The sequence below is a fragment of the Manis pentadactyla genome, chromosome 11 (assembly GCF_030020395.1).
Source record: "Manis pentadactyla isolate mManPen7 chromosome 11, mManPen7.hap1, whole genome shotgun sequence".
Taxonomy (NCBI): domain Eukaryota; kingdom Metazoa; phylum Chordata; class Mammalia; order Pholidota; family Manidae; genus Manis; species Manis pentadactyla.
In genome coordinates, this window is record NC_080029.1 from 25,044,522 (window position 1) to 25,069,189 (window position 24,668).

At 39.0% G+C, this 24,668-nt stretch overlaps 1 protein-coding gene across 4 annotated transcripts in view; it reads left to right on the forward strand.

The window, feature by feature from the left end:
• The window catches only part of TMED8 (transmembrane p24 trafficking protein family member 8), a 53,938-nt gene that overhangs the window by 19,167 nt on the left and 10,103 nt on the right, over nt 1-24,668 (forward strand). For all 4 annotated transcript variants that reach the window (XM_036913049.2, XM_036913050.2, XM_036913051.2 and 1 more), the window contains 2 exons: nt 10,081-10,162; nt 23,864-23,993. In XM_036913049.2, the coding sequence (XP_036768944.2) occupies nt 10,081-10,162; nt 23,864-23,993 (212 nt within the window). The remainder of the gene's footprint in view (nt 1-10,080; nt 10,163-23,863; nt 23,994-24,668) is intronic.

Consider the following 24,668-nt stretch of genomic DNA (forward strand, 5'->3'; position numbering starts at 1 on the left):
AATATATTTGAAAATGACACATCCGATAAAGGCTTGACGTCCAGAATATATAAAGAGCTCACATGCCTCAACAAATGAAAAACAAATAACCCAATTAAAAAATGGGCAGAGGAACTGAACAGACAGTTCTCCAAAAAAGAAATACAGATGGACAACAGACACATGAAAAGATGCTCCACATCGCTAATTATCAGAGAAATGCAAATTAAAACTACAATGAGGTATCACCTCACACCAGTAAGGATGGCCGCCATCCAAAAGACAAACAACAACAAATGTTGGCAAGGCTGTGGAGAAAGGGGAACCCTCCTACACTGCTGGTGGGAATGTAAGTTAGTTCAACCATTGTGGAAAGCAGTATGGAGGTACATCAAAATGCTCAAAACAGACTTACCATTTGACCCAGGAATTGCACTCCTAGGAATTTACCCTAAGAATGCAGCAATCAAGTATGAGAAAGATCAGTGCACCCCTATGTTTATCGCAGCACTATTTACAATAGCCAAGAATTGGAAGCAACCTAAATGTCCATCGATAGATGAATGGATAAAGAAGATGTGGCACATATACACAATGGAATACTACTCAGCCATAAGAAAAGGGCAAATCCAACCATTTGCAGCAACATGGATGGAGCTGGAGGGTATTATGCTCAGTGAAACAAGCTAAGCAGAGAAAGAGAAATACCAAATGATTTCACTTATCTGTGGAATATAAGAACAAAGGAAAAACTGAAGGAACAAAACAGCAGCAGAATCACAGAACTCAAGAATGGACTAACAGGTACCAAAGGGAAAGGGACTGGGGAGGATGGGTGGGTAGGGAGGGATAAGGGGGGGGAGGAGTAGGGGGGTATTAAGGTTAGCATGCATGGGGGGGTAGGAGAAAAGGGAGGGCTGTACAACACAGAGAATGCAAGTAGTGATTCTACAACATTTTGCTATGCTGATGGACAGTGACTGTAAAGGGGTTTATAGGGGAGACCCGGTATAGGGGAGAGCCTAGTAAACATAATATTCGTCATGTACGTGTAGATTAGTGATACCAAAAACAAAACAAAACAAAAAAAAAAGGGCAGTTCCTGTGTGGTAACCTCCAATGAGTTCTACACAAGGGTATAAAGGGCATATAAAAGTGTAGGCAAAGGGTCTGTTTGTGATTATACAGAAGATCAAAGCCTAACTGGGCTACCCCAAAAATGAACTAAGATACGATATGAAAAAGAATTTCTAACATCAGCACTCTCTGGAAGACTCATGCCAGAAGATGATCATCAAAAAACCCCAACAAAGATCCACGCACTGCTACAGCTGTAGATGCACTCATCCCACCAGCTCCTGGACTTGCCATGGGAATGAAGGAGGTATCTAAGCTGGCCTGTGCATACAGTAAAACAACAAATTTGACTGGATCTATACTGTTGGAACTCAACCAAGAATTAGGAGAAGTGCAAATTGTAGCACTCCAAAATCTTACAACTATAGACTATTTACTGTTAAAAGAACATAAGGGATGTGAACATTCCCCAGGAATGGGTTGTTTTAATTTGTCTGATTTCTCTCAGACTGTTCAAGTTCAGTTGGACAATATCCACCATATCATAGATAAGTTTTCACAAATGCCTAAGGTGCCTAACTGGTTTTCTTGGTTTCACTGGAGATGGCTGGTAATTACAGATATGCTTTGGTTATGTAACTATACTCCTATTATGTTAATGTGTGTGCGCAATTTAAGTAGTAGCTTAAAACCTATACATGCTGAAGTTACTCTACAAGAAGATATGTCAAAGAAGTAATCAATCTTCCCATGTTTTCTTCCGCCTGCTACTTCTATAGCTTTTCTTCTTCCTTCCTAATTACAACCCTTAAATAGAATTCGTGCCTCATATCGAATTTACCGAGTATCATAATTCTTCCAAGTGGTAAAGATACCTCAAGACAAATGCTGGGCATAGAAGCTACAGGGCATAAATATGCAAAGAAATAAAAAGCTAACCATTTCAAACAATAAGGCTTCTCTCTCACTTGCCAACTCTACATTTCCCTGTATGGCCCCGGAAGATGACTGGTTAGCCAGAGACGGGTAAGATTCCTCAAGGGAGGAACAACCTAAGACAGGCACAGTCGCAGGGGGGTCATCAGGTGAGAAATTGGGGATCAACAGAGGTGAGGCTTAGAACCTCACCCCCCCCTGTTCTGAGAGAAATCTTCTGCATACGTGGATGTTTTATTGCCCTTGTCTAGCTTGGATTAACACATAGTCTACAGGCACACACTTGATCATCTACATTTGCTCTCTTACAACACTAAACTATGTTTTCTACCTTTATCTTGTATCTACCTACCACTTCAGCATTTTATTAAAAATAATAATAATAATAAAGAGAGAAATGTGGTATCCACATATAAATCAGGTATAAAAATCAAATGAGTATTCATATTTGAACTGACTGTTTATAATTCATAATGCGTGATCAAAACCGAAGGTTTCTGTGATGGCTGCCCTTGTACTGTTCACCATGTAAGAACTTATTCACTATGTAAGAATTTGTTCTCCATGTAAGAACTTGTTTGTTATGCCTCAGAAGATTGGAGACTGACGAAAATAGGCTTGGGGTGGATTAATGAATGTGCATTGAGCATTGACTCCCCTATACAGAATTTTATTGTTGTTAACAACCATTTGATCAATAAATATGAGAGATGCCCTCAAAAAAAAAAAAAAAGTATACACTTCCAATGGTAAAATAATAAGTAACCGGGATGTAATGAATATAGTCAAGATATTGTAACAGCTTGGTATGGTGATAGCTGGTACGTAGAATTGTCATGTATATAAATGTTGAATCACTATGTTGTACACCTGAAACTAATGTAATGTAATACTGTGTGTCAACTACCCTTCAATAAAAAAATAATTATCTACAAAAAAAAAAAAAAGTATAAGATACCTAGGAGTAAACCTAAGGAGGTGAAAGACCTATACTCTGAAAACCGTAAGACACCCATGAGAGAAATTAAAGAAGACACTAATAAATGGAAATTTATCCTGTGCTCGTGGGTAGGAAGAATTAATATTGTCAAAATGGCCATCCTGCCTAAAGCAATCTACAGATTCAACACAATCCCTATCAAAATACCAACAGCATTCTTCAATGAATTAGAACAAATAGTTCTAAAATTCATATGGAATCACAAAAGATCCTGAATAGCCAAAGTAATCCTGAGAAGAAAGAAAAAACCTGGGGGGATTACACTCCCTGACTTCAAGCTCTACTACAAAGCCACAGTAATCAAAACAATTTGGTACTGGCACAAGAACAGACCCATATTTCAATAGAATTGACTAGAGAGCCCAGATATAAACCCACACATATATGGCCAATTAATATATGATAAAGGAGCCATGGATATACAATGGGGAAAAAAAGACAGCTTCTTCAACAAATGGTGTTGGCAAAAATGGACAGTTACATGTAAGAGAATGAAACTGGATCATTGTCTAACCCCATACACAAAAGTAAACTCGAAATGGATAAAAGAGCTGAATGTAAGGCATGAAACCATAAAACTCTTAGAAGAAAATGTAGGCAAAAATGTCTTGAATATAAACATGAGCAACTTTTTCCTGAAAACATCTCTTCAGGCAAGGGAAACAACATAAAAAATGAACAAATGCGACTACATCAAACTAAAAAGCTTCTGTACAGCAAAGGACACAATCAGCAGAATAAAAAGGCATCACGATATATGGGAGAATATATTCATAAACAACTTATCTGATAAGGGGTTGACATCCAAAATATATAAAGAACTCACAAGCCTTAACACCCAAAAAGCAAATAACCTGATTAGAAAATGGGTGGAGGATCTGAACAGACACTTCTCCAAAGAAGAAATTCGGATGGCCAATACGCACATGAACAGATGCTCCACATCACTAGTTATCAGGGAAATGCAAATTAAAACCACAGTGAGATATCACTTTACACCAGTTAGGATGGCCAACATATAACAGACAAGAAACAACAAATGCTGGCAAGGATGCAGAGAAAGGGGAAGCCCCCTACACTGTTGGTAAATTAGTTCAACCATTGTGGAAAGCAATATGGAGTTTCCTCAAAAAACTAAAAATAGAAATATCATTTGACCCAGGAATTCCACTCCTAGGAATTTACTGAAAGAAAACAAGATCCCTGATCCAAAAAGACATATGAATTCCTATGTTTATCGCAGCACTATTTACAATAGCCAAGATATGGAAGCAACGTAAGTGTCCATCAGCAGATGAATGTATAAAGAGGATGTGGTACATATGCACAATGGAATATTAATCAGCCATAAAAAGAAAAGAACTCCTGCCATTTGCAACAACATGGATGGAGCTCAAGGGTATTATGCTCAGTGAAATAAGCCAGGCAGAGAAAGACAAGTACCAAATGATTTCCCTCATTTGTGGAGTATAGCAACAAAGCAAAACTGAAGGAACAAAAGAGCAGCAGACTCACAGACTCCAAGAAGGGACTAGTGGTTACTAAAGGCAAGGGGTTGGGGAGGGTTGGTAGGGAGGAAGGGAGAAGGGGATTAAGGGGCCTTATAATTAGCACACACAATATAGGTAGGTCATGGGGAAGGCAATATAGCACAGAGAAGACAAGTAATGACTCTATAGCGTCTTACTATGCTGATGAACAGTGATTGCAATGGGGTGGGGGGTACTTGATAGTATGTGTGAATGTTGAAACCACAATGTTCATGTGAAACCATAGTAAGATTGTATATCAATGAAACTTTAATTAAAAAAAGGATGAACTTGGCACTTGTGCTGTAGACAAGACTATTGGGGTCATGTTCAAAGGACACAGGAACCACCTATAATGAGCTCCCATTGCCCATATCTAGGAAAAGAAACACATAAAATATGTTAAAATCAATGTGTTTCTAATAATACTTCAAAAAACAAATCATTATATGGGGATTGCTATGACTCTACTTCAGTATTCTCACTCTTGGGGAAGACTTAAACCTTTATCCTACCTCTCTTTTATGACTAATACTGTGGAATAACCAAATAGTTGATGAGGGGAAGTTATTTTTTTATAGAAAAATTCTAACTAATGTTGAAAATGCTAGAATCATAAAAATTATTTTCTAGTCTCTATTGAAATAATGGATTGATTTTAGATAATGATTTGAATGGCTGCTAAAGCCATTAGTTGATAGGCTGAAAACATGAATGCAATCATCCATCTTTACATCTTTGAAGTTGTGACAGGCACACATTATGGGCTACCTGGTATGATGCAATGGGAGTTTCATGTACCATGTCTGAAGTATTATTTCAAGATCAAAACTGAGCCTGAATCTAGCCAAGCCTCTAGGTTGACACTGTCCGCTAGAATTTTCTGTGATGGTGAAAATGTTTCTGTGCTGTCCACACAGCAACTTGTGGCTGTTGAGTACTTGGACATGGCTAGTGAGACCACGGACTGAATTTTAAATGTTATTTAATTTAGTCAATTTAAATTTAGCCGTATGTGCTAGTGGCTACTGTATTAGCACAGCTCTAGATCTATGACCAATTTACAGGTAATACAGTGATTAGAAGAATCACAGGACCATGAAAGTGCAATCAGCCAAGTTCAGAATGTGCAAAAATCAGCAGGTCTCATGACCTTTTTATTCTTACTCCAACAAATGTATGAAAAAAAATGGGGCAAAGGTTTATATGGCTTAAGAGACCTCAGATACATATCAGCTTAATTTAGTATGTGAACCTTCCTTATTTGGATCTTGATTCAAGCAAATCACCTATTTTAAAAAAATTGGTGAGATACTGAAGAAATTTGAACATGGATTAGGCATTGAATAACATTAAGAAATTGCCAGTTTTCAGAAGTGAAAATGATATTATACATATTTTCAAAGTCTTTTTCTTCAGAGATGTATTCTAGATGGTTATAATGATGTCTGGACTTTGCATTAAATAGTCCACTGTGTGTGGTGGTGGGGGCAGGGAGGTAGGGGATAAATGAAACAGGATGTTAAAAGGTGTTGAGAAGATAGGTAATGGGTACAGGAATCTTACATTATTTTCTAATTTTGTGTATATTTAAATTTTTCTAAAAGGAAGTTTTTGACACAGTAATTAATATGATTAAAATATTTAAAGAATAATGAGGGAATTATTTATTCAAAATTCAGAAGAGGGGAGATGATTGGGAAGGGACATTAGGCAAGACTTCCTAAGTACTACTAATAAACCTAGTAAGTGAGTAAGGAGGTATTGGTACTGCTGTTAACATTTTTCGTTATATGTCTGCTTTTCATGCAGTCTTTCATATGTCTGGCATATTTTACAATAAAAAGTGAAAAGAAAGCTTATTGTTAGGACATAAAGGATTCTCACAGAACCCAGTTGCAGGAAGCACAGTTGGACACTTTGGGAATTGGAAAGTGGCCAGGTAGCCTCTCTGTCTCTTTTCCTCCCGAATCCCCCCATCCCATGTTTCTTCTCTTGCTCAAGTGCATTATTTTTCTGTCTCTGTCAGTTGTCTTTTCTGCTTAATTATCTGCATTTACCTGGCTTGTGACATCTCCACAATGGCAGGACTGATCAGTCCCTAACCTGACTGAGGCTCTTCACAGTCTTATTTTGGTCTATGGTACCAGATTTTTGGCAGGAGAATTGGACTGACTTTTGGGCAGACGTTCACCTTGGACTGATGAGCTGTAGCTAGCTAGCATAGTGCACCTTGCTCACAGGGACTGCCCCTTTAAGCCTGTGGGCAGGGGAAGTTCTTAAAAGGTGGTAGACATCTGTAATAGTAACATTATCTATAACAGTAAAAGGTTTGAAACAATCTCTAACAATAGAGATGGGTATTGGTTAAAGAAATTATGGTTTCTTTATAGCCTATGGAGTAGTATGCAACCATTTAAAATTATGATATAGTCCCATTTTTATTGATCCTGAAAGATGTTCATGAATAATGTTCAACAACATTTGGTCTGTGCCCTTCCAGAAATACATATATATATATATATTTGTACTGAGCCCTAGAATGAGTGGAAACTATGAAACATTAGTGGAAGCTCTATTTTGGAGAACCCTAAGCTACTGGGTGTTATACCTCAACCAATTAGCTCATGGTACAATACGGTCCAGTAGAACCTGTGGTCCCCATGCCCCACACAAGATTGGTGACTGGGGATAGGGGGTAAATATATAAATACATAGGTGTATATACATGCATATCTATGTATATATACATCCATACTGATATGGATGTATATGTATAAATGTATTTATAAATATATAAATATATTTCTGAAAGGATATGCACAAAATGTTAACAGTGGTTATCTTTGGCTAGTGGAATGTGGTTGGTTTTGTTTTTGGGTTTTTGGCTCTTGTTTTTTGCCTATCTGTTTTTCTTGTTTTTTCTACACTGAGTAATGGATTTGCATATTAAAGTCTGGAAGGGTAAAGTGTTTTCTTTTCTGTATTTAATTTGTTATATAGTGAGCAAAACATGTATTAGTATAATTTCAAAAAGTTAATTTGAAATAAAGAATATGGATGTATAAGGCCTTGCATTTAAATTTAAAAGTCAATTATTTTCAAAAAATCTGTTTAAAAAATAGAGCATAGAAGAGACTGGGCTTGGATAAGTTTATTTTTACAAGCTCTGGAGATCTTGATTGACTTATTTAGGCTGACAGGCTAAGTTTGCAGTTTAAAAAAATCTAGTGCCCAGTTAGGGTATTATGTCAAGAAATAATGTCCTTATTAAAAGATTATTGTTTCATGTGTTCTGTGTGGATTAGGACACATCCGGAAAAGTTGTCCATTTTAGCTCTTTGCTTTAAATGGAATAAAGAGGAACAACAAAATAAGGCCAGCGTGGTCAGAGGTCATCTAAGGGATGATTGAGAGAACTGGAGATTGTCAGCCTGGAAAGAACGTGCAGGAAATGTGATAGCAGGCTGTACATATTTGAAAGGATATTGTGGAGAGGAGTGATCAAAGGGCAGAATTTATTAGGAAGCAGATTTTCCTTATGTCAGCATAGGGAAGATCTTTGTATTCTCATTATTTCTCGGTGAAAAGGACCTCTTCACAGAGTAGCAGAGGCTGGGGAACCTTCGGTGATTGTCTTAGACTCAGTTCCTTTGTTGAGAGGTGTAAAGAAAACCAAAGTCCTCCTCTTGTGTTTCTCCTTTACTCTCACACAACTTCTCACACTACACTCACACCACTTCTGACACCAGATGGTGTGGTGTTTTTCCCCATACCAAGAAGTTCTCCAACACCAGCTGGGTGTCTTAGAATTTAACTTAATTTTGACCCTAACTCCCCGGAGATGGCATCAGATCCCATGAGACCGGCCCCCAACTTCAGATGCCAATTGCAAGTAGCAGGCTACTTGCAACTTCTGTCCCACTTGGATACAAATTGGAGGTTCCCATGGCCTCCTTCCCCTTGGATTTGATGATTTGCTAGAACAGCTCAAGAGAACTCAAGAAAACACCTACTTAACGTTTACCAGTTTATTAAAGAATATGAAAAAGGATACAGATGGGTAGTTAAAAGAAGAGATACAGAGGGTAAGGTCTGGGAGAGTCCTGAGTGCAAGAGTTTCTGTCCCTGTGGGGTTGCGGTGTATCACCCTCCCAGTATATGGATGTGTTCACCACCTGCAAGCTCTCTGAGCCCCATACTTTTGGGATTTTGTGGAGACTTCATCACATAGGCATGATGGATCATTAACTCCATTTCCAGCCCCTCTCCCCTCTCTGGAGAATGGGGGTAGGGGATGGGGCTGAGAATTTCAAGCTTCTAATTATGGCTAGGTCTTTCTGGTGAGGAACCTCCACCTAGGAGCCCACCCAGAGTCACCTCACTGGTACAGAAGACACTGATACCACCCAGGAAATAACAAGGGATTTAGGAACTCTATCAGGAGCCAAGGTCAAAGACCAAATTGAGCAAAAGACGGTCCTAGTGCTCTTATCACTTAGGAAACTGTAATGGTTGTAGGAGTTCTATGCCAGGAACTGGGGGCAACAACTAATATATATGTATTTTTAATTATCTTACAAGAGAAAAATTGGGTGGCATAAGCTTTGAGATCTTCCTAACCATGTGAGTAGACAAAAAGAAACATAGATCTTATACACATACAAAAAAATGAGACTAAAGTTGGATCACAAACATTTGCCTGTCATTTGCATTTTTATATTGCTACCAAACTGAAATTTTCAGTGGTGGAGATTTATTTCATGAAGTTGTATTTTGTATTGAGACATGCGTGAACTTTGGGCTTTCGTTTCTTGTTTTCTTACCTAGAGGAGGTTAAACCACAGGTTTTCTGAATACACTGAACCACAGGCTTTTCTGACTGCTCAAGGAAAGGCTAAATGAATAAGCCATAAAATTTAGTAGTACCTAGTGGATAAGAGCATGACCTCCTGGGTTTGAGTCCTGTCACTATGCCTTAGTTTCCTTACCTGCAAAATGGCAGTGATAATGCCAGCCATTGGCTTGTTGTGGCCTTGGGAACATACCCTTCATTATGCATGTCACCAGTGTACTACTTGAGGGCACTAACAGTTACTCAATAAGTGATTGGTGAGTGAATGAATGAAATTGCAAAAATCGTTTACCTGACCTGGATATAGTCATGAGAGCTTACTGAATATAGAGGTGGCACTCTGTACTTTGGCACTGAATTCCAGTTCATTTCATCCTATCTCCCACTATGCCCTTGATGTTCTGCCTAATTTAACCATTTGCTTTCTGAGAAATGTGATTCTTGGATTAGGACTAATTCTGTGGGGATTTGTTTTTTGGAAAATGGCTTATTTATTTATGAGTGGGTTATGATAATTTGAGAATACTTGGAAGTGATGACTTAAATAATTTATGTACTGGGCCTCCCAGAGTATAAAGTTTATGCCCAGAATAATTTTAGAAAAAGAAAATTGGTTGAAACTGCTAGAATGTTTTTTAAGATACAAGATAATTATGATTGTGTTCTCTCTTTGGTACTGAATTTTTCTTTCCATGATTTTGTAGAGAATGAAGATCTAGAAAACACCAGCATCACCTCTCTAGTGGCTTCTGCTTCTGATCCAGAACCACATTCCTCTCCCTACAGGTAGGGATAGCAACTGTTTTTGATAAAATGCTTCTAGAGGTTTTCTCTTGTGGGGTAAGGAACTGATGAAAGAGGTGAACAGCGATTTCAGAGGGGAAGACGAGTTGAAGAGAAGGATGTGGATAGTTTTTCATTAATCAAACCTTAAATGTGTTTAGGGGCAATGTCAGATTATTTCAGGTTGTAAAGCTTTCTTTTACTGTTAGAGAATAAAACTAACAGATAGTATAGTGTCTTCATTTATCTTCTCGTGAAGACCAGGTTCAAATGTTAAAACATTAGAGTGGATTCTAGGTGGACTTTCAAGAGAATGTGTGTCTGGTTTTTACCCATAAAAAGCACATGCATACACACTATTGGAAGCAGTTTTTTATTATGTAATTTTCAGATTAAACCATTATGATGACCTTCAGGTTGTCATTCTTAATTTACCTCTCCACCCTTCTCATCCACCTACCATCACTGGTATCAGAGTATAGAGCATAAATTAAAAAGTTGTACTGGGCCCTGGAATAAGTGGAAACCACAAAAATTAATGGAATAATCAATGAAAAACTGTATTTTGGAGACTCCTGAGCTAGGAGATATAGTCAGACTGATCAGCTCATTGGTACACTATTATCCAGTAGAACCTGTGGTCTCCATGCCCCACACAAGATTGATGGCTGGGGGTAGGACGGCATGTCAAGATATTTAAAAAATCTATTATTTTCTGAGTAGCAGTTCTTTCTTCTTACCTTTATGAAGAAAGTATATGAAATAAAACTTTTTCCTCCCTGAATTCATATGGTGGAAGATAATCATTAATATAATTATAATATAGTTGGTGATATAATAGTCACACTTTACTGAATGTTTCTCTGTAATAATATTATCAAATATTTCCATTTGCTCAGTACTATACAAGGTGTTAAAATGTATTGTCTCATTGAATCCTCATAACTACCCTAATAAAGTTTTTTTTTTTTTTTTTTTTTAATAATTATTTTTTATTGAAGGGTAGTTGACACACAGTATTACATTACATGAGTTTCAAGTGTACAACACAGTGGTAGAACATTTATATACATAATTCTAGGTTCCAGCTATCACCCTACCAGGCTGTTACAATATCTTGACTATATTCCTTATGCTATACATTACATCCCGGTTACTAATTTATTTTACCATTGAAAGTCTGTCCTTTTTTTTTTTTTTTTTTTTTTTTTTTTTTGTGAGGGCATCTCTCATATTTATTGATCAAATGGTTGTTAACGACAATAAAATTCTGTATAGGGGAGTCAATGCTCAATGCACAATCATTATTCCACCCCAAGCCTAATTTTTGTCAGTCTCCAATCTTCTGAGGCATAACAAACAAGTTTTTACATGTAGAACAAATTCTTACATAATGAATAAGTTACATAGTGAACAGTACAAGGGCAGTCATCACAGAAACTTTCGGTTTTGCTCATGCATTATGAACTATAAACAGTCAGTTCAAATATGAATACTCATTTGGTTTTTATACTTGATTTATATGTGGATACCACATTTCTCTCTTTATTATTATTATTTTTAATAAAATGCTGAAGTGGTAGGTAGATACAAGATAAAGGTAGAAAACATAGTTTAGTGTTGTAAGAGAGCACATGTAGATGATCAGGTGTGTGCCTGTAGACTATGTGTTAATCCAAGCTAGACCAGGGCAATAAAACATCCACGTATGCAGAAGATTTCTCTCAGAACGGGGGGGTGAGGTTCTAAGCCTCACCTCTGTTGATCCCCAATTTCTCACCTGATGGCCCCCCTGTGACTGTGCCTGTCTTAGGTTGTTCCTCCCTTGAGGAATCTTACCCGTCTCTGGCTAACCAGTCATCTTCCGGGGCCATACAGGGAAATGTGAAGTTGGTAAGTGAGAGAGAAGCCTTATTGTTTGAAAAAGTTAGCTTTTTACTTCTTTGCATATTTATGCCCTGTGGCTTCTATGCCCAGCATTTGTCTTGAGGTATCTTTACCACTTGGAAGAATTAGGATACTCGGTAAATTTGATATGAGGCACGAATTCTATTTAAGGGTTGTAATTAGGAAGGAAGAAGAAAAGCTATAGAAGTAGCAGGCGGAAGAAAACATGGGAAGATTGATTATTTCTTTGATATATCTTCTTGTATAGTAACTTCAGCATGTATAGGTTTTAAGCTACTACTTAAATTGCACACACACATTAACATAATAGGAGTATAGTTACATAACCAAAGCATATCTGTAATTACCAGCCATCTGCAGTGAAACCAAGAAAACCAGTTAGGCACCTTAGGCATTTGTGAAAACTTATCTATGATATGGTGGATATTGTCCAACTGAACTTGAACAGTCTGAGAGAAATCAGACAAATTAAAACAACCCATTCCTGGGGACTGTTCACATGCCATATGTTCTTTTAACAGTAAATAGTTTATAGTTGTAAGACTTTGGAGCGCTACAATTTGCACTTCTCCAAATTCTTGGTTGAGTTCCAACAGTATAGATCCAGTCCAATTTTGTTGTTTTACTGTATGCACAGGCCAGCTTAGATATCTCCTTCCTCATTCCCATGGCAGGTCCAGGAACTGGTGGGATGAGTGCATCTACAGCTGTAGCAGTGCGTGGATCTTTGTTGGGGTTTTTTGATGATCATCTTCTGGCATGAGTCTTCCAGAGGGTGCAGATGTTGGAAGTTCTTTTTCATATCGTATCTTAGTTCATTTTCGGGGTAGCCCAATTAGGCTTTGATCCTCTGTATAAACACAAACAGACCCTTTGCCTACACTTTTATATGCCCTTTATACCCTTGTGTAGAACTCGTTGGAGGTTACCACACAGGAACTGCCCTTTTTTTTTTTTTTTTTGCTATCACTAATCTACACTTACATGACGAATATTATGTTTACTAGGCTCTCCCCTATACCAGGTCTCCCCTATAAACCCCTTTACAGTCACTGTCCATCAGCATAGCAAAATGTTGTAGAATCACTACTTGCCTTCTCTGTGTTGTACAGCCCTCCCTTTTCTCCTACCCCCCCATGCATGTTAATCTTAATACCTCCCTACTTCTCCCCCCCTTATCCCTCCCTACCCACCCATCCTCCCCAGTCCCTTTCCCTTTGGTACCTGTTAGTCCATTCTTGAGTTCTGTGATTCTGCTGCTGTTTTGTTCCTTCAGTTTTTCCTTTGTTCTTATATTCCACAGATAAGTGAAATCATTTGGTATTTCTCTTTCTCCGCTTGGCTTGTTTCACTGAGCATAATACCCTCCAGCTCCATCCATGTTGCTGCAAATGATTGGATTTGCCCTTTTCTTATAGCTGAGTAGTATTCCATTGTGTATATGTACCACATCTTCTTTATCCATTCATCTATTGATGGACATTTAGGTTGCTTCCAATTCTTGGCTATTGTAAATAGTGCTGCAATAAACATAGGGGTGCATCTGTCTTTCTCAAACTTGATTGCTGCATTCTTAGGGTAAATTCCTAGGAGTGGAATTCCTGGGTCAAATGGTAAGTCTGTTTTGAGCATTTTGATGTACCTCCATACTGCTTTCCACAATGGTTGAACTAACTTACATTCCCACCAGCAGTGTAGGAGGGTTCCCCTTTCTCCACAGCCTCGCCAACATTTGTTGTTGTTTGTCTTTTGGATGGCAGCCATCCTTACTGGTGTGAGGTGATACCTCATTGTAGTTTTAATTTGCATTTCTCTGATAATTAGCGATGTGGAGCATCTTTTCATGTGTCTGTTGTCCATCTGTATTTCTTTTTTGGAGAACTGTCTGTTCAGTTCCTCTGCCCATTTTTTAATTGGGTTATTTGTTTTTTGTTTGTTGAGGCGTGAGAGCTCCTTATATATTCTGGACGTCAAGCCTTTATCGGATGTGTCATTTTCAAATATATTCTCCCATACTGTAGGGATCCTTCTTGTTCTATTGATGGTGTCTTTTGCTGTACAGAAGCTTTTCAGCTTAATATAGTCCCACTTACTCATTTTTGCTGTTGTTTTCCTTGCCCGGGGAGATATGTTCAAGAAGAGGTCACTCATGTTTATGTCTAAGAGGTTTTCGCCTATGTTTTCTTCCAGGAGTTTAATGGTTTCATGGCTTACATTCAGGTCTTTGATTCATTTTGAGTTTACTTTTGTATATGGGGTTAGACAATGGTCCAGTTTCATTCTCCTACATGTAGCTGTCCAGTTTTGCCAGCACCACCTGTTGAAGAGACTGTCATTTCGCCATTGTATGTCCATGGCTCCTTTATCAAATATTAATTGACCATATATGTCTGGGTTAATGTCTGGATTCTCTAGTCTGTTCCATTGGTCTGTGGCTCTGCTCTTGTGCCTGTACCAAATTGTCTTGATTACTATGGCTTTATAGTAGAGCTTGAAGTTGGGGAGTGAGATCCCCCCTACTTTATTCTTCTTTCTCAGGATTGCTTTGGCTATTCGGGGTCTTTGGTGTTTCCATATGAATTTTTGAATTATTTGTTCCAGTTCATTGAAGAATGTTGCTGGTAGTTTCATAGGGATTGCATCAAATCTGTATATTGCTTTGGGCAGGATGGCCATTTTGACGATATTAATTCTTCCTAGCCACGAGCATGGGATGAGTTTCCATCTGTTAGTGTCCCCTTTAATTTCTCTTAAGAGTGACTTGTAGTTTTCAGAGTATAAGTCTTTCACTTCTTTGGTTAGGTTTATTCCTAGGTATTTTATTTTTTTTGATGCAATTGTGAATGGAGTTGTTTTCCTGATTTCTCTTTCTGTTGGTTCATTGTTAGTATATAGGAAAGCCACAGATTTCTGTGTGTTGATTTTGTATCCTGCAACTTTGCTGTATTCCGATATCAGTTCTAGTAGTTTTGGGGTGGAGTCTTTAGGGTTTTTTATGTACAGTATCATGTCATCTGCAAATAGTGACAGTTTAACTTCTTCTTTACCAATCTGGATTCCTTGTATTTCTTTATTTTGTCTGATTGCCGTGGCTAGGACCTCCAGTACTATGTTAAATAACAGTGGAGAGAGTGGGCATCCCTGTCTAGTTCCCGATCTCAGAGGAAATGCTTTCAGCTTCTCGCTGTTCAATATAATGTTGGCTGTGGGTTTATCATAGATGGCCTTTATTATGTTGAGGTACTTGCCCTCTATTCCCATTTTGATGAGAGTTTTTATCATGAATGGATGTTGAACTTTGTCAAATGCTTTTTCAGCATCTATGGAGATGATCATGTGGTTTTTGTCTTTCTTTTTGTTGATGTGGTGGATGATGTTGATGGACTTTCGAATGTTGTACCATCCTTGCATCCCTGGGATGAATCCCACTTGGTCATGGTGTATGATCCTTTTGATGTATTTTTGAATTCGGTTTGCTAATATTTTGTTGAGTATTTTTGCGTCTACGTTCATCAGGGATATTGGTCTGTAGTTTTCTTTTTTGGTGGTGTCTTTGCCTGGTTTTGGTATTAGGGTGATGTTAGCTTCATAGAATGAGTTTGGGAGTATCCCCTCCTCTTCTATTTCTTGGAAAACTTTAAGGAGAATGGGTATTATGTCTTCCCTGTATGTCTGATAAAATTCCGAGGTAAATCCATCTGGCCCGGGGGTTTTGTTCTTTGGTAGTTTTTTGATTACCGCTTCAATTTCGTTGCTGGTAATTGGTCTGTTTAGATTTTCTGTTTCTTTTTGGGTCAGTCTTGGAAGGTTGTATTTTTCTAGGAAGTTGTCCACTTCTCCTAGGTTTCCCAGCTTGTTAGCATATAGGTTTTCATAGTATTCTCCAATAATTCTTTGCATTTCCGTGGGGTCCGTCGTGATTTTTCCTTTCTCGTTTCTGATACTGTTGATTTGTGTTGACTCTCTTTTCTTCTTAATAAGTCTGGCTAGAGGCTTATCTATTTTGTTTATTTTCTCGAAGAACCAGCTCTTGGTTTCATTGATTTTTGCTATTGTTTTATTCTTCTCAATTTTATTTATTTCTTCTCTGATCTTTATTATGTCCCTCCTTCTGCTGACCTTAGGCCTCATCTGTTCTTCTTTTTCCAATTTCGATAATTGTGATATTAGACCATTCATTTGGGATTGCTCTTCCTTTTTTAAATATGCTTGGATTGCTATATACTTTCCTCTTAAGACTGCTTTTGCTGTGTCCCACAGAAGTTGGGGCTTAGTGTTGTTGTTGTCATTTGTTTCCATATATTGCTGGATCTCCATTTTGATTTGATCATTGATCCATTGATTATTTAGGAGCGTGTTGTTAAGCCTCCATGTGTTCGTGAGCCTCTTTGCTTTCTTTGTACAGTTTATTTCTAGTTTTATGCCTTTGTGGTCTGAAAAGTTGGTTGGTAGGATTTCAATCTTTTGGAATTTTCTGAGGCTCTTTTTGTGGCCTAGTATGTGGTCTATTCTGGAGAATGTTCCATGTGCACTTGAGAAGAATGTATATCCCGCTGCTTTTGGATGTAGAGTTCTATAGATGTCTATTAGGTCTATCTGCTCTACTGTGTTGTTCAGTGCTTCCGTGTCCTTACTTATTTTCTGCCCAGTGGATCTATCCTTTGGGGTGAGTGGTGTGTTGAAGTCTCCTAGAATGAATGCATTGCAGTCTATATCCCCCTTTAGTTCTGTTAGTATTTGTTTCACATATGCTGGTGCTCCTGTGTTGGGTGCATATATATTTAGAATGGTTATATCCCCTTGTTTGACTGAGCCCTTTATCATTATGTAGTGTCCTTCTTTATCTCTTGTTACTTTCTTTGTTTTGAAGTCTATTTTGTCTGATATTAGTACTGCAACCCCTGCTTTCTTCTCACTGTTGTTTGCTTGAAATATGTTTTTCCATCCCTTGACTTTTAGTCTGTACATGTCTTTGGGTTTGAGGTGAGTTTCTTGTAAGCAGCATATAGATGGGTCTTGCTTTTTTATCCATTCTGTTACTCTGTGTCTTTTGATTGGTGCATTCAACCCATTAACATTTAGGGTGACTATTGAAAGATATGTACTTATTGCCATTGCAGGCTTTAAATTCGTGGTTACCAAAGGTTCAAGGTTAGCCTCTTTAGTATCTTACTGCCTAACTTAGCTCACTTATTGAGCTGTTATATACACTGTCTGGAGATTCTTTTCTTCTCTCCCTTCTTGTTCCTCCTCCTCGATTCTTCATATGTTGGGTGTTTTGTGCTGTGCTCTTTCTAGGAGTGCTCCCATCTAGAGCAGTCCCTGTAAGATGTTCTGTAGAGGTGGTTTGTGGAAAGCAAATTCCCTCAGCTTTTGTTTGTCTGGGAATTGTTTAATCCCACCGTCATATTTGAATGATAGTCGTGCTGGATACAGTATCCTTGGTTCAAGGCCCTTCTGTTTCATTGTATTAAATATATCATGCCATTCTCTTCTGGCCTGTAGGGTTTCTGTTGAGATATCTGACGTTAGCCTGATGGGTTTCCCTTTATAGGTGACCTTTTTCTCTCTAGCTGCCTTTAACACTCTTTCCTTGTCCTTGATCTTTGCCATTTTAATTATTATGTGTCTTGGTGTTGCCCTTCTTGGATCCTTTCTGTTGGGGGTTCTGTGTATTTCCGTGGTCTGTTTGATTACTTCCTCCCCCAGTGTGGGGAAGTTTTCAGCAATTATTTCTTCTAAGATACTTTCCATCTCTTTGCCTCTCTCTTCTTCTTCTGGGACCCCTATAATACGGATATTGCTCCTTTTAGATTGGTCACACAGTTCTCTTAATATTGTTTCATTCCTGGAGATCCTTTTGTCTCTCTCTATGTCAGCTTCCATGCGTTCCTGTTCTCTGATTTCTATTCCATCAATGGCCTCTTGCATTCTATCCATTCTGCTTATAAACCCTTCCAGAGTTTGTTTCATTTCTGCGATCTCCTTTCTGGCATCTGTGATCTCTTTCCGGACTTCATCCCATTTTTCTTGCGTATTTCTCTGCATCTCTGTCAGCATGTTTATGATTCTTATTTTGAATTCTTTGTCAGGAAGACTGGTTAGGTCTGTCTCCTTCTCTGGTGTTGTCTCTGTGATCTTTGTCTGCCTGTAGCTTTGCCTTTTCATGGTGATAGGAATAGTCTGCAGAACTGGGACGAGTGACGGCTGGAAGGACTTCCTTTCTTGTTGGTTTGTGGCCCTCCTCTCCTGGGAGAACAGCGGCCTCTAGTGGCTTGTGCTGCGCAGCTGCGCGCAGACAGGGTTTCTGCTTCCTGCCCGGCTGCTATGGAGTTAATCTCCGCTGTTGCTGTGGGCGTGGCCTGGCTCGGGCAGCTACTCCAAAATGGTGGAGTCGCGTTGGAGCAGGAGCTGCTGGGAGGCTATTTATCTCCGTAAGGGGCCTCCCTGCTCCCTGCAGCCCAGGGGTTAGGGTGCCCAGAGGTCCCGGATTCCCTACCTCTGGATTAAGTGGCCCGCCCTGCCCCTTTAAGACTTCCAAAAAGCACCCGCCAAAACAAAACAACGACCACAAAAAAAACAAGAAAAAAAATTTTTTTAATTAAAAAAAAAAAAAATTTTTATTTAAAAAAAAAAAAAGGTGGTCGTTCGTTTTTCTTTATTCTCCGGTGCCAGCCTCAGGCCTCTGCTCACCGGTCTTTCTGCCCTGTTTCCCTAATATTGGGGTCCCTGTCCCTTTAAGACTTCCAAACAGCGCTCGCCAAAACAAAGCAGCAAAAAAGCAAAAAAAAAAAAAAAATGGTCGCGCGCTTTTCTTATGTCCTCTGTCGCCCAGCCTCCAGTGCCTGCTCACTGTTCTTGCTGCCCTGTTTTCCCAGTATCGAGGGCCCTGCACTCTGTCCCGGATGGCTGGGGCTGGGTGTTCGGCAGCCCTGGGCTCCGTCTCCCTCCCGCTCTGCCTGCTCTTCTCCCGCCGGGAGCTGGGGAGAGGGGCGCTCGGCTCCCGCGGGGGCCGGGGCTTGTATCTTACCCCCTTCGCGAGGCGCTGGGTTCTCTCAGGTGTGGATGTGGTCTGGATATTGTCCTGTGTCCTCTGGTCTTTATTCTAGGAAGGGTTGTCTTTGTTATATTTTCATAGATATATGTTGTTTTGGGAGGAGATTTCCGCTGCTCTACTCACGCCGCCATCTTCCGCCCCTCCATAAAGTATTTTTTTTAAGATGAGAAAAATGAAACAGTGATGATATGCCCAAGTACATACAGCTCTAGGTTTGTTCCACTCTAGAGCTTATTCTTATAATGGCAACAGAAGGGTTTTGAGTTCTATGCTTGGAGCTGCTAGGTTACTGTATATAATAACCATCCTTTTAGAAGACACAGCCTCCTCAAGGTATTGATTATTTGAGACAATTCATGTTCTCATCAAATCCCCCAAGGAGAACTCTTTTCTATCTTCCTGGCACCATCATTTTTTGCACATGTTGATTTGAAGGATCTTTGGGGGATATAGCTTTTGACATAGAACTGATTTTTCCTAAGAGTAAATAAATGTTTTAAGTGAAGAATATAGAACATTCTTAGGAAATAAGAGGTTTAATTATATATATATATATATATATATACATACATATACACAACTTTTTAATTAATGTATCATTGATATAAAATCTTATTATGGTTTCACATGAACAACATTGTGGTTTCAACATTCACCCATATTATCAAGTCCTCACCCCTCCCATTGCAGTCACTGTCTATCAGAATAGTAAGATGCTATAGAGTCATTACTTGTCTTCTCCATGTTATATTGCCTTCCCCGTGACTACCTATTTGCTAATTATAAGGCCCCTTAATCCCCTTCTCCCTTCCTCCCTACCAACTCTCCCCAACCCCTCGCCTTTGGTAACACTAGTCCCTTCTTGGTGTCTGTGAGTCTGCTGCTCTTTTGTTCCTTCAGTTTTGCTTTGTTGTTATACTCCACAAATGAGTGAAATCATTTGGTACTTGTCTTTCTCTGCCTGGCTTATTTCACTGAGCGTAATACCCTCTAGCTCCATCCATGTTGTTGCAAATGGTAGGATTTCTTTTCTTTTTATGGCTGAATAATATCATTGTGCATGTGTACCACATCTTCTTTATACATTCATCTGTTGATGGACACTTATGTTGCTTCCATATCTTGGCTATTGTAAATAGTGCTGCAATAAACATAGGAATTCATATCTTTTTGGATCAGGGATCTTGTTCTCATTCAGTAAATTCCTAGGAGTGGAATTCCTGGGTCAAATGGTATTTCTATTTTTAGTTTTCTGAGGAAACTCCATATTGCTTTCCACAATGGTTGAACTAATTTACCAACAGTGTAGGGGGCTTCCCCTTTCTCTGCATCCTTGCCAGCATTTGTTGTTTCTTGTCTGTTATATGTTGGCTATCCTAACTGGTGTGAGGTGATATCTCATTGTGGTTTTAATTTGCATTTCCCTAATGATTAGTGATGTGGAACATCTTTTCATGTGCCTGTTGGGAAATAAGAGATTTAATTTTAAAGTTTTCTTTCTGAAATCTAGTGTGTGAAGAAAAAAATCCAGAGAGCATGACACTTGAAGTTTAGTGTTTGTGTTTTATGTATATTGGAAATAGAAATTGCACAACTCTTTATATCTTTTCTAGTGAGGCTGAACAGCTGGCCAGGCTCTCCCTTCCCTTTGGGATGGCCTCCCTGCCTCAAGTCAGCATGAACCAGAAACCTTTCTATGTGATTTTTTTCCTTTATGTGATTTACCTTCAGCACCAAGGGATTTGCAATTTATCTTTCCCAGAATGTCCTCCAGTAATTATTCAGAGTGTAAAATGCTAATGTGAATATTATATTTATGTGGCTGTTGCATGTCCTGTTTAAATGTTATTTTTTTAAATAAGCAGAACCATATCTGTGCAAAGTAATGTGTATAAAGGCAAGAAGAGACTAAATTTTAGATGCCATATACAGTGAGGTCAGACTAGTGATGAGATTAAATGTTGTATTCCAAATATTTATATTCACATTCCAAATATTCCTCTTTTGTTCCCAAACAAAAAGAAACTTACTCATTTATTCATTCAACAGATATTCATTGAGAGCCTGCTAGGTACCTGGCAGTGTTCTAGGCACTAGAGATACCACAAATGAACAAACAATTCAAGTCCCTGATTTCTGGGAGCTTCTATTCTAGTGGGGGAGGCAGACAGAAAATACATATACATCCTATTTCATAGACTCTTAAGTTGCCATCAACTGCAAGGTGTACTGTTATTTTATGTATCACCAAGAAAGGAAAAAATGCCTAAGATAGAGTCTAATAAGAGTCCCCCACATGGAGCTGGGACACCAAAAGCCTGCACCTTCAATAAAAACACAAACAAGGAAAAAAGATCCCTCCATACAGAAAAGGACTGCAAGGAAACCTGGACGTCCCAACCTTGGAACTGTATTAAGGGAAGAAAAAAATATCCCCCTGAGAATATGAACCGCACGTCTGTAGTCATCAGTTTGTTGTCTAAATTCGCTCTGCCACTGTGGTCTAAACAAAACCCTCACATAGAACTTAATCTCAAGTCGTCTCAGTTGATAGTACTCCACAGTACTGGCAGGAGCAAGTGATATCCCCTGTGGGAAGACTCAGTGTCAGTCCAGGCCTGCAGCAGTTTTAAGACACCTCCAATTGTAGGACATCCCTATTTCAGCTGTATTTAAATCTGAAAACAAATATGCATCTTGCAATCAACAAAATATGGTACATAATATGTCAGGCAGGAATAAGTGCAGGGAACAGTGAAACAGGGTAGGGTGTAGAGTGGTGGGGCCAGGCAGGAGAGGGCCATTTATTTGAGGACACCTGGAAACCCTCCCCGGAAGTGATGGCTGAGGAAAAGCCTGAAGGAAGGAAGCCCGAGTGTAACTAGTGGCAGAGTATGTACGCTAGGCCGCGGCAGCAGGTGTAGTATCTTGGAGGCGATGCAAGTGTTTGAGGACTCTCAGAGATTCAAGAGGCCTTGTGACAAGAGGACTGGGCAAGGGGAGATGAAGTCAGAGTGCCAAGGGCCTTAGGGTTCTGTGGCAGGCTTGGCTGTGGATGCTGTGCATACAGGGAGTAAGACCCAGGCCCTGCCATCAGGCTCACCTTCTAATGGAGGAGACATAATAACATATAATGTCAAGAAACAAAAATGCACTGTAATGTTTGGATTTAAGAGAAGAAAATAGGCTGACAGCCTAGACCAATTTACATTTTACACAGCATTACCCAAGCAAACCCATAAAAATCAACAGGGTCGCCCCTGTCCTCTGGTTGTTACTGTAACTGCCTCTTGTTTGTTCTAAGATAGGTTGAAGTGACTTGGGATATTCCAAAAGTTGGGTCTGTTTTATCTGAAGAAGAGGTAATTTATAAACTAGGAGTGATTTTTCTTGTATATATTTAACAAAGAAGAAAGAGGGAAGGAAACTAATGAACACCAAAATAAGTCTTCTGTTTCCCCTTGTGGTTTACAGTACCATTTCCAAGTCATTACTTGGCTTTTCTGAGGAAATGATGACCTATAAAGCACAGGTTCTCAAACTTTTACACTCTTCAAATTTATTGAATCTGTTTATGTGGGTTTTATCTATCAATATTTACTATATTAGAAATTAAAACAAAAATTCTAAAAGTTACTGATTCATTTAAGAATAAAAATAATGAACTCATTACATGTTAACATGAATAGCATGTTTTTAATGAAAAACAACTATTTTCCAAAGCAAAAATAATTTAGTGAGAAAAGAGACATTGTAAATCTCTTTAAAAGAAGACAGTTGGATACTCAGATATGCTTTTGCATTCATTCTGTTGTGAGTTTACATGTCATGTAGTTTCCTGGAAAACTCCCAACATACACTCTTGAGAAGACAAAAATGAAAAAAGGCAAATCATATTTTAGAATTATTATGAAAAAGTCTTAAGGAACCTGGGTCCCTGGACCATACTTTGATAACTGTTGCTCTAAAGAATCCATGCCACTTTCTGTTCGCAATGATTTCCAAGAGGCCTGGGTATTGTGCTACAGCCCTGGCACTTAACCCACTTTCTAGTCTCTCTTGAAGCCAGGGGAAATGAAAGAGAGCGTACATTGTTCCCCTGCTTCTTTAAGATCACCTATTTGAATAGTCGTGTTTTAAGTCATTGGGATAGTAGAATTAGTGTGTTTAAAAATGGAAAGAAAGCAGGTGCTTTTCTTATTACCCAGTGAACTGGGTGGGACATGGCTGTCAGTGATGGAGTGTGATGTGCACTGCTGAGAGACTTTGGAGTGGGATTACCTTGTTGACCGGTTTGCACTTCTTTGTGATCAATTTTTGGCTTAAGGGAGGCCACCTCCCTTTGTTTCTAACACTGGCTTTCTGTGTAGAACAGAACTAGGATTCTAACTCTTCTTTGGTTGAAATTCTGTGGGGAGCAAATGGTGTGGGTCCCAGAGTGAGAGATAAACTCAGATCTGCGGTCCATCTCCGATAACTGAGCTGTGTGTTTACCACAGTTCTTGGGACCTGGGACCTGGCTTCATCAGTCCTGGGCCCCCTCGTGCTGTCATTGCTTTATTATGAGCCAGTTCAGCCCTGGGCAGTGGTCAGCTAACGTGACTTAGACCTAAATGCCAGAGGAAAGTGTGGGCTGGAGGGAGGGTGTCCTTTAAAGGTTGTTTTATTTCTGAGTTTCTCCAGAACTACTGTGCCTTTTGAAAGAGTTCTTGAATTGACCTGTTCTCTTCCTCTGAGAGGCCACAGATGGTATCTCCAGCGGGTGAGGATGCCACGGAAGATCTGCAGAAAGCAGCTGGTGCCTTGGAGGCTCAGGCCTTAGTGGAACAGGAATTGCTGCCTGCAGACCAGGCCCAGGTCCTTAGCAAGGTATGGAACACATTCTTGCTCTCTCTTCAAAAAGGAGGAATTTGTGGTAACAAATCTGAGATTAGTTATGGTTGGGTTGGGATTAAAAAGCACTGGGACATCTGATTTTTAATTACTCGCAGAGTGGTCTGAATAAATATTCATGTGTTGTCTAAAATCCTTTTGATGAGAGGAGCCTTAACCATTGAATTGTGTTTTAGTCTCATTTTCTTGTGGTAGATCTAGTCAGTATAGTAGAGGTCCCACAGAAGTGATACCAATCCATAGCAGTGGTCTCCCTGCCATAGAGGAATGGTTTGTATTATTATTAACACATATGCTTTAATAACAGATGTTATTAGTGTCACCAAAGACAATGACAAATATTATAATTATGTTTGCATAATGCCTTACAGTTTACAAGGCATTTTTATCCACAATACTTCGTTTACTACTGATAATAACCCTGTGAGATGGGTATCATTGTTCCCATTTTACAGATGCAGAAACTGAGGCTAAGAGCTGTTAGTGACTTTGCTAAGGCTGTGCAGCTAGTAAGCTGTAAACCAAATCATTTGTTTATCTTTTTGGAAAAGGAAGGACTCATTTAAGCAAGTTAGCCAAAGTCTGATTCACCTTATTCAGCAATAGAGATAAGAACTGAAGGACTTACTCTCCAAAAACAGATATGAGAAT